The 14,425-nt window shown below is 54.4% G+C and overlaps 7 protein-coding genes across 7 annotated transcripts; 3 read left to right on the top strand and 4 right to left on the bottom strand.

Moving 5' to 3' along the window:
- Positions 1 to 123: 123 nt before the first annotated feature.
- On the top strand, positions 124 to 1,134 carry CCM_01807 (uncharacterized protein; the record flags this gene model as incomplete). Its single annotated transcript, XM_006666962.1, has 1 exon — positions 124 to 1,134. The coding sequence occupies one exon, from the start codon at positions 124 to 126 to the stop codon at positions 1,132 to 1,134; it is 1,011 nt and encodes a 336-aa protein (XP_006667025.1).
- A 542-nt stretch (positions 1,135 to 1,676) lies between these two features.
- CCM_01806 (alcohol dehydrogenase, putative) lies at positions 1,677 to 2,860 on the bottom strand (the record flags this gene model as incomplete). The annotated part of the gene is made up of 3 exons (XM_006666961.1): positions 1,677 to 1,851; positions 1,910 to 2,285; positions 2,344 to 2,860. 3 exons carry the CDS (start codon positions 2,858 to 2,860, stop codon positions 1,677 to 1,679), a joined length of 1,068 nt encoding a protein of 355 aa, XP_006667024.1.
- Positions 2,861 to 3,896: 1,036 nt separating this feature from the next.
- Positions 3,897 to 5,406, bottom strand: CCM_01805 (flavin-containing amine oxidase, putative; the record flags this gene model as incomplete). The annotated part of the gene is made up of 2 exons (XM_006666960.1): positions 3,897 to 4,663; positions 4,719 to 5,406. 2 exons carry the CDS (start codon positions 5,404 to 5,406, stop codon positions 3,897 to 3,899), a joined length of 1,455 nt encoding a protein of 484 aa, XP_006667023.1.
- A 1,112-nt stretch (positions 5,407 to 6,518) lies between these two features.
- Positions 6,519 to 7,163, top strand: CCM_01804 (Pyruvate/Phosphoenolpyruvate kinase; the record flags this gene model as incomplete). The annotated part of the gene is made up of 3 exons (XM_006666959.1): positions 6,519 to 6,535; positions 6,620 to 6,855; positions 6,913 to 7,163. 3 exons carry the CDS (start codon positions 6,519 to 6,521, stop codon positions 7,161 to 7,163), a joined length of 504 nt encoding a protein of 167 aa, XP_006667022.1.
- A 276-nt stretch (positions 7,164 to 7,439) lies between these two features.
- Positions 7,440 to 10,247, bottom strand: CCM_01803 (C6 transcription factor; the record flags this gene model as incomplete). The annotated part of the gene is made up of 7 exons (XM_006666958.1): positions 7,440 to 8,183; positions 8,418 to 8,476; positions 8,513 to 8,786; positions 8,841 to 9,452; positions 9,524 to 9,950; positions 10,014 to 10,136; positions 10,198 to 10,247. 7 exons carry the CDS (start codon positions 10,245 to 10,247, stop codon positions 7,440 to 7,442), a joined length of 2,289 nt encoding a protein of 762 aa, XP_006667021.1.
- Positions 10,248 to 11,267: 1,020 nt separating this feature from the next.
- CCM_01802 (TodF product hydratase, putative) lies at positions 11,268 to 12,053 on the bottom strand (the record flags this gene model as incomplete). Its single annotated transcript, XM_006666957.1, has 1 exon — positions 11,268 to 12,053. One exon carries the CDS (start codon positions 12,051 to 12,053, stop codon positions 11,268 to 11,270), a length of 786 nt encoding a protein of 261 aa, XP_006667020.1.
- Positions 12,054 to 12,695: 642 nt separating this feature from the next.
- On the top strand, positions 12,696 to 14,283 carry CCM_01801 (succinate-semialdehyde dehydrogenase; the record flags this gene model as incomplete). Its single annotated transcript, XM_006666956.1, has 3 exons — positions 12,696 to 12,763; positions 12,813 to 14,117; positions 14,166 to 14,283. The coding sequence occupies 3 exons, from the start codon at positions 12,696 to 12,698 to the stop codon at positions 14,281 to 14,283; spliced, it is 1,491 nt and encodes a 496-aa protein (XP_006667019.1).
- Between the last annotated feature and the right edge of the window lie 142 nt (positions 14,284 to 14,425).

Below are 14,425 nucleotides of genomic sequence, written 5' to 3'. Positions count from 1 at the left end.
AGTTAGCTTCAATAATAATACAATGGCCCTGACGACATAGCCTCCCGATTGCATTTTCCTTTCCAGTCCGCGTGGCTCTCTTCTCCTTTGCTCTGTAATCTCGAATCCCCCCTTCCGCCCGCCATGGCCAGCCTCGGCCTCGGCACGAGCCTATTTGCGCTCCGGAGGCAGCTCCTCGCGACGCCCTGCCGAACAGCGACCCCTCGCCTCTTCGATGCGACTCGATCGAGGCTGCTCAGCAGCACCGCCTTTCGACCCAATGCGGCCGCCAAATCGGCGCCTAGGACGATCAAGCCTTCTGCGTCCGTGCTCCGGGCGAAACCACAACCTCCAGCGCGTGGCACGCCGGCGCCGACACGATATGCTTTCATCAAGAGTCTGGGCGCCAAGACGACACCGACGATATTGTACGAATCGTCCTCCCATTTCTGGTTCTACTTTGGCTGCTGGTCGAGTGGCATCACCATCTTGGCATGGACAGCCTTGACAGGGCCCACGGTCGTGCACCAGCCCGAAGGCACCCCGTCCTGGGTCGGCTACGTCTTTGGCGCTGCCTACGTGCTGCTGGGCTCAATGGCCTTTTATATCCTCTCCAAGACCCCCAACGTCGTCCGATCGATTCGCCTGCTGCCAGCCGTGCCATCACCAGCGCCAGTCGTCGTCGCCCCTCGTGCCGCTGCCGCCGCCGCTCAGCCCCTCACAGCCGCCTTGCCAGCCACGGCTGCCGCTACGGCCATGCCGCAGCTCGAAGTCACAGTCAATCGCATGGTGCCCATGCTGAGCCCCAAGATTCTCGTCACAAGCTTGGACAATGTCGCGCTCAAGTCGCGCTTCTCGCTGCCGGATGAGTACGTGCCGGAGCTGAAGCGCTTGGAGCAGCAGCGCGCGGCGGAGGAGACGCGCGCCAAGCAGCGCACGTTTGACCTGCAGCATCTGCTGACGATACCGTTTCGACATATCGCACGTGCTGTGTCCGGCTTCTTTCGGGGCGTGCGCGCGGCTTGGACGGACATGGGTTTTGCTACGATCAAGGTTGGGGGCAAGGAGTTCAAGGTGGACGTCACCAGGGGCTTTGCTCACGAGGGATTCAAGACGTTGGAACGGTTGGTATCTGTTGGATATAAGAGTGGTTAAGATATGTATGCTGGGCAGTTGTTGGGACGACTGGCAACAGGCGACGGGAAAGAGATGTCATGCGTAGAGTGTATATTATTGATGAACTGGCCATGTCGGGTTGGTATCCGTGTAAAATAGCCTGGAGGTATGGATTTATCTTATGAATGCATGGGTGGGTAGACCTAGGCCGTTCTACTTTTCAGCTGATACCCAACGGCATACAAAGGCACGCCACTCCGAGAATAGATAGACAACCTGTCATAAAGTGGGATGGCAAAACTCGATAGTTGACAAATAGCTACGGGGTATCTAGGGTGCCGTTTGAACTAGAAGAACATCACGATTGATGTGAGGTTTGTCCAGCGCTTGTCACAACTACCCTGTACTAGTAGGTGGATTTTTTTTTCGAGCTGAATGGGCAGTGATTCCGCTGCTGTCCGTCTTGTGCTACATGTCGTCTTCACGGGCAGACCATGTGATTGTGCCGCATGGGCGGAAAGCTCGGCGAAATCAATACGTTTTACCAGTTATCGGGAAGGAACTATACGAGTGACCGACATTCACAGCTCAAGGACAATCTTTCCCACTTGCTTGCCCTGCCAGAGGTATTCAAGGGCCTCCTCAGACTGAGAGAAAGGGAAAACAGTATCGACAATGTCGAAAAAGCGCATCTTCATAGCAGAAATAGCGGTGACGAGGTCCTCAAAGTCTTGTACCGAGCCAGCGTTGATGCCCCTACTCATCGCCACAATTAGGCATGACTTCTCAGGGAGCTGGGGATTTAATGACGTACCTGAGGTTGACCCTCCTGTCGATAAGAGTGGGAAGAAGCTCCTTCAGATCCTCGGGGTTCTGCTTGCCAAGGTAGCCGACCTGGCTGACGATGCCGCCACGACGAGTACACTGCACGCTCTGGACAAGAGATCCGGTACCCCCGTTCTCGAGGACCAGATCGACACCTACGCCATCGGTGAGGCGCAGGACCTCTTCGTGCCACGTCGCGTTCCTGTAGTTGACCGTCAGGATCCGGGCCGCGGTAAACTGCGCCTGAATAGCTGCTAGCTTCTCGTCGCTGGAGGAGGTGAGGATGACTCGGTACCCGGCAGCCTGCGCAATCTTAAGGGCGAACATGGCGACACCACCAGTACCTTGGTTGAGAGTATGGTTAGCTTAGACAGCCGTCTCCTGCGAAAACTAGCGGGAGGAGGAAACGAAGCCGCCGCGTACCCTGGATCAAAGCAGTCTGGCCAGCTTCGAGACCCTTGAGCGCAGACCACGCGGTCACACCAGCGCAAGGAATGAGGCAGGCCTCGGTCCAGCCAAGATGCGACGGAAGCTTAGCGACCTTCCATTCGTCGAAAACAAGGTAGTCGGCCAGAACGCCGTCCTCGTCGGCTGCGAGCCAGGAGCGCTGGGTCTCGCGCCCGGTGATATTTTCCGAGTCCGTATTGGGAGCTACCCTGTCACCAACCTTGAAGCGTCGCACCGCCTCGCCTGCCTCGACGACCTCGCCCGCGGCGTCGTTGCAGATGATGCCGTTTGGCGTCACGGGCCAGGGATTGCCGCCGTTGGAGATGTTGGCATCGCGGTAGTTTAGGGCAACGGCGTGGACCTTGATGAGAACCTGGTATGGGAGGAGTGTGGCGGGCATCTCTTCCACGACGAGCTTGAGCTTGGGGGTGCCGGGGGTGTAGTCGTCGGTGCGGCGCCAGCAGTGGCGAGTCGTGGGGTGCCCGCAAGACATTTCTGAAGAGTATACGTAGTTAGAGGACTTTCTAATTGAAGGGTGAGGTTTGAGGTGTAAGCCCGAGAGATATGTAAGCACAGAAGAGAAGATGAAGATCTCCAAGAAGGCAAAGAGATGGAAATTATCTACCTAGGTTGTATAACCATCCTGGGAAAGGATAGCAAATCACCTCATCAAACAGGTCGATTGATTCAGCGATTAAGCATGATGGCCGATGACCCCGCGTTATTGAAAGTGGAGTAATAATTTTCGAAAACATAAATTACTGTAGGATTCAAATTCACTTGAATGGAGCGATGATCATTTTCGGATAAGGTTCCGACATGGGTCGGGTGTGAAATCGGGACATGGATCGGCAAGACCGGCTCTCAGGCCCGATCTTTGGTGCCGAACAACATGGCAGGTTGCATCCCGGCCCATGGTGAGGCTTGGAACTTTGGTAAAGAAGAGCATCAGACGCCAGGCTGGCCCAGATATCAAGTCCCTGCCTGATCCAGTGTTGGGGGTTCGACATTCTATATTCCTAGCACCCCCGAACTTCGGACTTCAACATTGTCGATGGTCGCATAACAGCCCCTTCATCGCCTGGTCTGGGAATTACCATCCGAACAGAGGTCCTAGGCGCGCCCGTTGCTACATATCAATGAGTTAGAAAGCAGAGAAAACTGTTGAACAGACTGGTGTTCTGGGTGGCAGTTGGGGCCTGGATCCTAAGCAACCACAAGAGGCTTTGTGGCCTCCACCAAGACTTAGATTTATCATGAGAGCCTCAATCAATCACCATCTCCACGAATTTGTTCTCCTATCTCTATTATGTTTGATTTGTCATGGCTGAGATTGCCTGCGAATACGTGAGATCTAAGGCAAACATGTCACGTCAAGATAGAGCTCTAGATCAAGAAGATTCGGCAAAGGTTGACTATTCAATGGATAAGCGATTTTTTCGACAGATGAAGCTAGTGATATTGAATTAGCCGATTCCTATCATCAATTCTTCAAATTTAATCCCATGGGTTTCTGCAACATTGACTGTCTACAGCATCGACTTCAAGGCCTCCTTCGGCTTCTGCAGGGCATCCAGCACCTCCTTGGCCCCTGCTTGACCCGACGCCAATGCGCCCTCAATATATCCTTTCCAATGGCGGGAGTACTCTGTACCCACAAAGTGAATGTTGCCGGCTGGCTTCCCGTACACGTCGGAAAACGCAGCGTAGTGGCCAATCGCCGGCACTGGCGCCAAGGCGCCGCGACTAAACTCCTCGTGCTGCCAGATCTGGTCCATGTACTCGGTCGGGCGGCGTGCGTCTGGGCTGGCTCCCGTGTCAAACACGGTAGCGAGCTGCTCGAGGACCACCCTCCGCCGCTCCGACGGTGGCAGCCTCGCCCATTCCTGCCCCGGGCGACCGTTGACGAAGCAGGTCAGGCCGTAGATGCCCAGGTCGTCGAAGCTGGTGTCTCGGGCCACGCAGACCGGGCCTTGGAAGCTCATCATGAAGCCATTGAATCCGCGGGCCCGCCACCAAGGTCGATGGTAGAATACCAGGGCCTTGTTGTAGTGGCCGAGCTTTGTGGACCTCGTAACCTGCTCCAGTCTCTCGGGCAGAGGAGGAGAAAAGTCTAGCTCTCGGAACAAGGCACTTGGGATGGAAACAATCAACTTCCTCCCTTCGAAAGTCCTGCCGTTCTTCGTCGTGACCACCACGTGGGACCCTTTGTCCTCGATGAGCGACACAGGGGACGATAGATGGACGCTATCCGCTCCGATGAGCTGTGCCAGACCTTTCGCAATAGATTGTGTGCCTATGATGGCCTGTATTAGCCGCGATATGAGGAAGATGAGCGAAATAAAGCTCACCTGCTGTCAAGCGCATGTAGTTTCCGCCCGTACGGTCGTCTGCGCGGATGGAAAGTAGACCATGGTTTGTGCGGCAGTAGTCAATGAAGAACGCCGCCGATTCCTCCGTCGACTCAAGTCCGTGCATGACACGAGTCCAGAGATTGACCATCGCCAGCGTCTTGGGCAACGTCCCCAGGTTTCGAACATACTGATCCAAGCTCAAGCCGTCGTCCTCTTTCCGGAAACCGGTCGGGTTCAGAGACTCGGCTTGAATGTGATCACGAATCTTGACCAGATCCTCCTGCTCTTCGGCGGTGAACTGCAAGTAAAAGATGTTACTCCCGAGTCTATGGGCCATGTCTTGTGCCGCAGGCATACTTACATGTGGGGTGATCCCGAAAGGAAACTCGATCCTTTCGCTTTCCGCTGTGACCATCACGGCAGTGCCTCCAAGGCGCTGCTCGACGACCTTGCCCGCGAGCCCGAACCGTTCAATGAGGGACCAGACGCGGGGCTGCAGGTGCTGGTTCACCCAAGCAGCTCCCAGATCTGCCGTGCCACGTCCATTGGCCAGCGGTATGGTGAAGCTCTTGCCTCCGACACGATCTCGTGCCTCGACTACAGCCACGGAAAGGCCCGAGGCCTTCGCAGAATAGGCCGCTTGAAGGCCGCTGAATCCTGCTCCGATAACCACAACGTCCCACATGGTTCTTTGTGATCAGGTATGTGGTATTGGACGGAAAGCAGGGGTAAGACTTGAGGGATGTAACAACTACAATCGATGCGAGAAGGAATTGAAATTCTATGAAGACGTCAAAATTCCCAAAATAGAGGTCGTTATTTCCTCTCGAAGGACTCAGGGGGCCGGCTGTGACGTCCGAGGGGCCCATGTGGTGCCTAGGACCGGCTCGGATTACCCGAGGACTCCTGTCTCCATCTCGGATGGGATCCCGAAGCGGCCCTTCGGGCGGTACACATCGGGTCCCGTCTGTCTGACACGTGTCAATGGAGGGAGAGCCGCCGCCGCTCAATCGCATTGTCTTGGGCGTGTTCGGGTTGAGGAGTCCGGACAACACGGCCGCCGAGCCGAACCTGGTCAAGAGGTGTGTTAACATCCCTCACCCACTTCTGTTGAAGAGAAGGATAGTCACGAGCAGAGCATGGGTCATGAGATTTCATATGGGGCGGCAAATCACGACCGATAAAGTCTGAATCTTTCCGCCGGCTCGGAACGCATCCGTGGCCGGAAAGTCTGACACGGGAGTCTGCGGAGTGGCAAGCTACTCACCGGGGTGGAGAGTACCGGCGTATCGGTTATGGTTTTATATAACTAATGAAGTAGGTGAGTTGTAACCGTTACAGAGCCCTCACTCGTCTACCCTGGTCATTTGTACTCTTGACGACGTCAGTCTCGCAGATCAGCGTTTCCAAAATAAAGTCGCCCCCCAACCCTTTCTACCCCGTTGGCCGCGAAGATGGTCAATGTCACCAACCTGCAAGAAGCAAACCTTCTGAAAATATTTCCTGAATGGAAAACAGACTTTCGGCGCCTGGTAGATACTCCCAGGGTCGAATGTCCCCGGCTGCTCGCTCGGTCTGGTGTCAATTGAGTGAGTTCTCGTTGACTGTGAGCATGGCAACATTGATGGTGAACTTGACGAATCCCGACTTCCGCCGACTGAAGCAAAAAAAAAGTACAATGCAAATAGATGCTGCTATGCACGAGGCCGTGCCAGCCATCGCCGCAGTTGCTATAGTTAGGTTACCTGATATGCAAGGTTTGGATGTTTAGCGTGAGCATCGATGGCGGACTCCATCATGGCCGAAGAGTGCTTGTTAATCGTGTTCTGTGCAGGCGCTTTGGACAGTCCAATTTTGTGCTCTCTTCTCACGGATTGTTGACCAATCTCTCATGTCAGATTCTGGTTCGTATACACTGTCGCAGAGGCAGAAAAGCTCATCATTGACGCTAGATTTCCGCCGCCGAGACGTCGCGGATTTGGCTTCCTTATAGCCCTTGAGCGTTTCGGGCCCAACCAAACTCTGACTGAGTGTCTATACCAAGCCAACGACACCCTCGTCACCTTCATTCAGATCGAGAAACGGGGGGCCATCGATAGCGTCGAATACGTTGCTGCCGTCGACGGCGGCGAGGGTCTTTTAAAGACCTTTCGACCTCGGTGTGTAGCAAACACTTGTGCTTGAAACCTAGCTGAGAATTGCAAAACTATGCCGGCTGGCATTCGGCTGGCAGGCAACAGCATCAGCTACCCTGTTCAAAATGGAGTGCTTGGCCCCGAGCTGAAGGCAGGAATGGATCGAATCTTGGCTGCTACTAGAAAGGCAGGAAAGACGACTGGTGTCTACTGCAAGGACTCGACGCAGCCACGCGAGTTTGCCCAAGAGGGATATGACATGATGGTCGCCGTGACAAGACTACACTGCAATCCAACACATAACTAGGTTAGAGGTCAGATTTGCCACGGGCGAGTCAAGGCCCGAGGGTTCAGGTGCTGTTTAACTTGGCTGGAACAGCATGGAAGATGGAAGCTCTCTCAGAGGCTGAGAGGGTGGGACCGAGTCAGATAATGTTACTGAACATCTCGGCGATAGACGTGCCGTGCACATGTATGCCTGAGGAGCTATCTGCGGATTTATGCAGTCGAGCCTTTCCCCTACATTCGTAGGCCGACTTTTGGTGGTCAGCAAGTAGTCTCTCGTCTCGCCCAGGATTCAGCTTCAGTTCAACGTCAACATATTGTCGGGGAAGGTGTCAGGGTCACCCATTCCTTCAACGATGGAGAGGAAGTCTTCGGAAGAGATGCCAATATTTTCGAGGAACTCGGAATCCCTCATTGGGTGTGTGTGTGGTAACAGGTGCATGGTTTGGCTCATGTCCATGTCGCTGGTCAGCGGATGTGACTCGTCCATCACGTCATTGTTACCGCCCGACTTTCTACCAATGTCTATCATTTGCGGCTCGGGTCCGAGTAGCTGCAATGTCGCCAGTCCCTGCTGGTTTCCTCTAGAGATCAACTCATGGCAGAGATCCTCTAGATGTGAAAGCTCCGATCGTCGTGCGAGAGCCACCCGATTTCCCCTAGCAACCAGGTCATCCAGGATCTGATGTGACATCCCATGGCAAATTTCGTAATCTACCACGCCAGGAAATACGGCATTAGCCATAGTGAGATTGAGGGCAGCCCCAAACGTGAACTCCACGTCGTATGGAAGAAAGGAATCTGAAGAAATGTTGGTGAGCCACGTCAGGCAGTCATTAGGATCTCGGCCATCCTTACCCAGAACGCTGTATTCGCTGGTCAGAATCTGAAGCGTCTTCGCAGCCGATTTGATGCCCGTGGAGATGACGGAGCCCGTCTGCGCTAAAAAGTCGGTCCAGTCCTCATCGCCCCGACACCCCAGCAAGTCAAGCCTTTCCTTCATGACGGATAAAAGAAGAGGTCGGGTTGCAAAGACCACACACTGCAATTGTCCTCGTGTTAGAGTTGAACCATTGAGTGACAACACACGAGATTAGACGACAGGAATGGGACTAACCTGATGATACAGTAATATCAGTAGGCGTGTATCTCGGGACATTGTACCCGCAGAAGCTTGTAATTTTACACTGATTATCCCCTCAATTTCCTGGGCATGATGAGCCAGCGTGTGGAGGATTGACCTGGTCTGCTCGAGAAAGGTTGCTAGTTCAGTTACGCTAGGCTTGTAGACCGCTTTTTGACCATCAGATTTGTAGACATGCGTGGGTGAAACAGCTGATGTGGATGGAGCTGTTATGAGATGGAACTTACTGGTCAGGATTACGGACATCAGATGTGAGAGATTGACCTGCAGGCTGCGCGCACTGTCTGCTGCCGTGCCTGTTCCCGGCGGACTGACAAGCGTTGTGATGTCGCTGTCCTGAACCGACATTGGTAGCCCTACCGATGACGAGAAGTGCCGATCCATGATATAAAGCGTCCACCAGAGGTCGCGGGCATAGGTGGTCAGCCCAGTGCCGAGCTCATGTTCTGGCAAGTTGGTGTGCATCCCCTCCAATTGCGCAATTCGGACTGCTTGGCCGAGCTATAGAGGGCCGATCAGCAAGGGCGCTCAATAGGGAAAAGAAACAAGACGTACAACAAAATTAGCAGCCTCTCGCTGGTCAACAGAATACAAATACAAGCCTCCCAGTGCCAAGACTTCCATGGCCATAAAACTGTCCTTCCAGAGAGAATTTGGCTCTGGTAATAAGGCCATCGCTCTTGCGAAGAACTTGCTGCCGGGAGGATCCTGACTGTTGCTGGGAGGTGCGTGAAATGCCGTTCCAAAGGCCATGGCAAGGAGGAACTTGCTGAACCACAAAGGACATTCAACAGCCTTTGGCAGTGCATTGGGATAAAAGTCTCGGATTTGTTGCTCGAACTCGTCTTCATCAAATAATCGATACGTCTGACCAAGGTGAAACTTGACAGTGTTGAAGAGATAAAGGGCATGGCTTAGCGAAGGGAGGTTGCTAACATCTGGGAGGTCATTCGAAGAGGATGTTCTATACGTTAGTATGTACGTCTCGGTACCGAGTAGACTAGGCGGCAGAGTTGTATCTTCCGGGCGCAGCTTGTCGGAAAGCATTAGGGTTAGGCGAACTGTAAACGACCATGTGGACCAGGGCGCCAACCAGACTATGCGCGGGGTTAGCTTGGTTTCGGAGCGGGCAGAGGCTGCAGACACCCACTCCATGCTCTTTTGTTTCTTTGGTGGTTTTTAATGGTCTTGGCGGGTATCGTGAATGTACTGGACCAGATTCTGCTCAAGGGACTTACGGCCTGGAGGTGGTTTGCGGGCATCCAACCTGGGCTCGGCCCCGTTGCAGACACGTCGGGGCCGGCCTCGTGCTGGCAATTCGACCGCTCAAATGGATTACCAGGCAGAATTGACTGGGAAGTTGGACTTCTATTGATCCCGGGACCGCTCATACCGTATGCGCTGCCGTGAGCACCAAACACGGTTTCAGTCGAGGGCTTCAGTCCGAGCAGAGGTCCATGGTGAATGGGTGACTTTGAAAGGGGAGGCGTGTTGCTGTCCTGGGCGGCCTGGAACGATGCGGACACGACTGATGGAGGACCATCCTGTGGACTGGGCTGGCTGCCGCCAGTTGGCGGTTGATCGCCGCTGTTGCTTGTTTCAGCCGTTGCGGCCGACGAGGCCCGACGATGCCCTTTTGCGAGCTCTCGCAAGTCCTGGAGGTATCTTAGAATGGTCAATTAGCTACCGAGGCAGGTGGTTGGGAACGCTTTCGGGTGTTGAACCTACTTCTCGGTGACAACGACCTTGTTATTTCCTTGAGTGAAGTGGCAGCGAACCAGACGCCTCTGGCAGTTCTGGCACGGCTCCTCGCCGGAGCACTTGATCTTGCTCTGGCGACAAGGGGAGCACCTGCAATGTATTAGGACTCAAGTGTGCCATATCTCGATGTTGGTAGGGGTGAAATACTCACGCATTCGTGGTGCGCCGTGCTTTCAGCTTCCGGAGCGTGGCTCGTTCCATTGTGATGACGAATGACGACCAGAGGGCTCATCAGACTCGGAAGTGCTGGTGCATAATAAAGGCCTTGCGGGGGATCCGATATGGGGAAACATGGGGTCAGCAAGAGATGCATGGCGGCGCTGCGAGCTGGCAAAACGTTCCATCTTTGCAAGTCAAACCAAGCGGGGAGAGAGGGGATCAAGGTTGGGTCAAATTTTAGGTAGTCGAAGTCGAAGTCGCGGGGCGGGGCAGCAGCCAGAAGGCTTGTAATACAACGACCGAAACCTTATCTAGGTACCTAACATATCCAAGTGCACCCCTGGCTAGGGATTTTATTTACTAGGAACTTTTCAGTGTTTACAATAGCGCTCGTTGATCCTACTAGAAACCCGGCCAAAATGTATCAAAAATGAAAAGTTACAGGCAGGTACCTACAGGGTATCTGGGTACAAGCCTACAAGCTGTAACAAGTTCCTACAGTGGGGTTCTGTACTGTTCTCTCAGGTACCCTTGTTGACGAGAGTTGCGTACTTGATTGCCAATCATGTGCGAACGGCCGTGCGGTTAGCTGCCCTCCGCTGACATTCGACGACCGTTGAGAAGCTGGAGAAGGTGGAATACGAATTACATTGCATAGGTAGGTACATATTATTAGGGTCCTAACGAATACAGTGACCGCGCTAGAAGAAACGACTAGCAGGGATCGGATGCCAAAGCCGAGGCAGACAGGCCTAGTTAGGCAAAATGGCAGTGTTCTGGAACTACCCACGCCGCCACCAGCGGGGGTCCTGAATTGACCTGAATGTCAGCCGCCCCCTGATCAACTCCGAGGCTGATCCTGTCAAGTGTTGGACTTCATGGTATCCCCAAGCCATCATCAAAGCAATCAAAACTACATACAGCCCCGGGCATTCGTTGGTCACACTGGCTTGACCGCAGGATTTCCAATAGGTATTAGTCATGCGTATATATTAAAACTGACAGGCCAGAACTCTATTGCCAACGCCAGCCCAGAAAATCCCTTCTCGCCATCTATTTACCTTACTCAACAACGTCAAACTCAATACTCCCCCAGCCCTCGAAGCTGCAGCTCCACCGTCCTGGTCGGTCCATTGGCATCGCCTGAAGGCAGCTGCCAGGCATGATGACCTGGCCCGGAAGGAACTCGACATCGTACGCAGCGAGACTGTTGACCAGCCATGCAGTAGCCGCCAAGGGGTTTCCCAGGATGTTTTGCGTGTTGCCTGCTATAATCTTGGTGCCGTTGAATCGGAGGACCCCCTTTGTATTGTGCAGGTCCAGGTCGGTGATGCGCCGTGGGGTGCCGCCGAGGATGATGCCTCCCTGAGACCCGTTGTCCGCCAGCGTGTCCTCGAGACCGATGGCCCAGTTCTTGACTCGCGAGTCAATAATCTCAATGGCAGGGATGGCAAAGTCAATCGCGCGCACCACGTCTGCGACGGTTGCGTTGGGGCCTTTGAGAGGTCCCTTGAGCACGAAGGCGGGCTCGAGCTCAACGTACGGCTTGATGAACTTGCTCAGGGAGATCTTCTCGCCCTCGTGCAGGAAGAGACTTCCCAGGAGGAAGCCGTAGTCTGGGTGGTCGAGACCAAAGGCGGCTTGCATGACCTTGGCGATGTTTCCCAGCTTGTACCCAACATGCCGGTCGCCGCCTTTGACCGCGTTTTGGACTGTGATCCTCTGGATCTCGAATGCACCATCGGCAGTGAGAGCGGGATATGTGGTTTTCGGGGGGTCGATCGGTGTTTGCGTGATGCGTGCCTTTGCCAAGGCAGCGGCAATATCGTGCAGCTCTTCGGCGCTCATTTCTGTGAATGTACTGCCTTGTCGCTGGAAAATAGGCAAAGCTGGGGGAGATGGTAAAGAAGCAGTGTTTCTCATTCACGACCCTCCCTCTCTCTCTCTAGCAGATATATACCCGAAATGTGCTACTCATCTTTCCCATCATCAGCTTCACGTCGAAGCTGGTATCATTCATACCACCTGTTCAACTCGTTACTTGAGAGTACGTGGTTGGCTCCCGATCCGAGCCGATGGCTGTCGGGACACGACTCGCTCGGGCCCGTGACGATCCCGAGCAACCGCCCCGTGGGGTTGTGTCATTTCGGCTCGCAAAGTGGCTTCATATGTGGAGCACGAAGGTTCTGAATTGTGGCCAGCCGATGCTTTCCTGCAGCCAGAGTGCGAATTGCATGCATGCCACTGGACGAAAACCCGTTGTCGGGTTCCGACTCCGAGAGACCCCAGATTGCCGATCCCGCTTGATCCATGGCCTGGAGATGTAAAGGAGTTGAATAACAGGCAGTGACAGATGGATGGTTATAACGGCGAAGCGACTTTCTCAAGTGGCACGCTTGCAGAGTCAATCTATACGCTTCCTAACAACAATTGGCTCCCAGAATTTCCACCTGTACGTTGCACCGAGATAATTCTTCTAAATCCTTTACGATGGCCCCTGTAATTGCAAGCGGCCTGAGCGACCCGTCCCTTATTCAGGAGCGGTCATACATCAACGGGTATGTCATTCGCCTCCTCGTGGTCTGATGAGATGATAACACCTGGCAGACAATGGGTCGCGGCCAACTCTGGGAAGACCTTCAAAGTCTCAAACCCCGCGACAGGCGAGGTTATCGGAACCGCCCCCGAGTGCGACGTCGAGGACCTCAATGCCGCCATCAGCGCTGCCTCGGACGCTTTCCAAACCTGGAGGGCGTACTCCGGCCGCCAGCGCGGCCGCATCATTCGGAAACTATTTGACCTGATTGTCGAACACAAGATAGACATTGGCAAGATCATCACGGCCGAGAATGGCAAAGCAAAACCCGATGCAGAGGGCGAGGCCTTGTTTGCTGCCAGCTTTTTTGAGTGGTTCTCTGAGGAGGCGCCGCGCATCTACGGCGACGTCGCTCCGCACTCGACTCCCAATGGAAGGATCCAGATCCTCAAGCAGCCCGTAGGCGTGTGTGGACTGATCACGCCCTGGAACTTCCCCATCGCCATGGCCGCTCGCAAGGTTGCTGCCGCGCTCGCCGCCGGCTGCACCCTCGTCCTCAAATCAGACGGCGTCACCCCATTTGCCACGAATATCCTGGCCGTTCTCGGAGAGCGCGCCGGCCTGCCCAAGGGCGTGCTCAACATTGTTACCGCCCTGGACAACACGCCGCGCCTAGGCCTGGCCCTCTGTGAATCGCCCGAGGTGAAGAAGATCTCCTTCACCGGCTCGACCAGGGTCGGCAAGATCCTCATGCGACAGTCCAGCGATAGCCTCAAGAAGCTCAGCATGGAGCTTGGCGGCAACGCACCGTTCATCGTCTTTGACGATGCGAACGTCGAAACCGCTGTTGCGGCTGCCGTCATCGCAAAGTTCAAGGTAACCGGCCAGACCTGCGTTTGTGCCAATAGAATCTATGTGCAAGAGGGGATCTACGAAAAGTTCAGTCGGAGGCTTGTGGAGGAGGTCCGCAAGTTCCGCGTCGGCAACGGTGCTGACGGCTCAGTCACCCATGGTCCCCTGACCATTGGTGTCGAGAAGACCGAGGAGCACGTTCAGGATGCCATCAACAAAAAAGCGTCGGTGCTCCTTGGAGGCAAACGTCTCACGAACCTCGGACCGAACTTCTTCGACCTCACTGTTCTGGGTGACGTGACGGACGAGATGGCGGTCATGACGGAGGAAACATTTGGCCCCCTGGCGGCGCTTTCCAAGTTCAAGACCGAGGACGAGGTGATCAGAAGAGCCAACACTTCTGAGGTCGGTTTGGCGTCCTATGTGATGACAAACTACCTGAACAGGCAATACCGTGTCACAGAAAAGCTCGACTTTGGCATGGTCGCCATCAACACAGGCGTCATCTCCGATCCTGCAGCGCCGTAAGTTTATCCACCCATGTTGTAGGACAACTCACCAATAGGAGGCAGATTCGGTGGTGTCAAGCACTCTGGTTTTGGTCGCGAGGGCAGTAAATACGGCGTGGACGACTATCTGGTGCTCAAGTCTGTCGTGATCGGTGGCATCCAAACCGCATACAAGCGGTGAAGAGTGTGGCTTTGAGATTCGAGTATTACAAAATAGGCACATTAGACTTGAATTTGGACTTTCTACACAACTCGAGATACTTCAATGCAAAACACAAGTTCTTTACTACACAGGCCCCCGCCAGTTCTTATCTCGATTTTCG

This window comes from Cordyceps militaris, assembly GCF_000225605.1.
Source record: "Cordyceps militaris CM01 unplaced genomic scaffold CCM_S00001, whole genome shotgun sequence".
Lineage (NCBI taxonomy): Eukaryota > Fungi > Ascomycota > Sordariomycetes > Hypocreales > Cordycipitaceae > Cordyceps > Cordyceps militaris.
The sequence above is the reverse complement of the archived record's forward strand: the minus strand, read 5'-3'. Positions and strand labels throughout refer to the sequence as shown.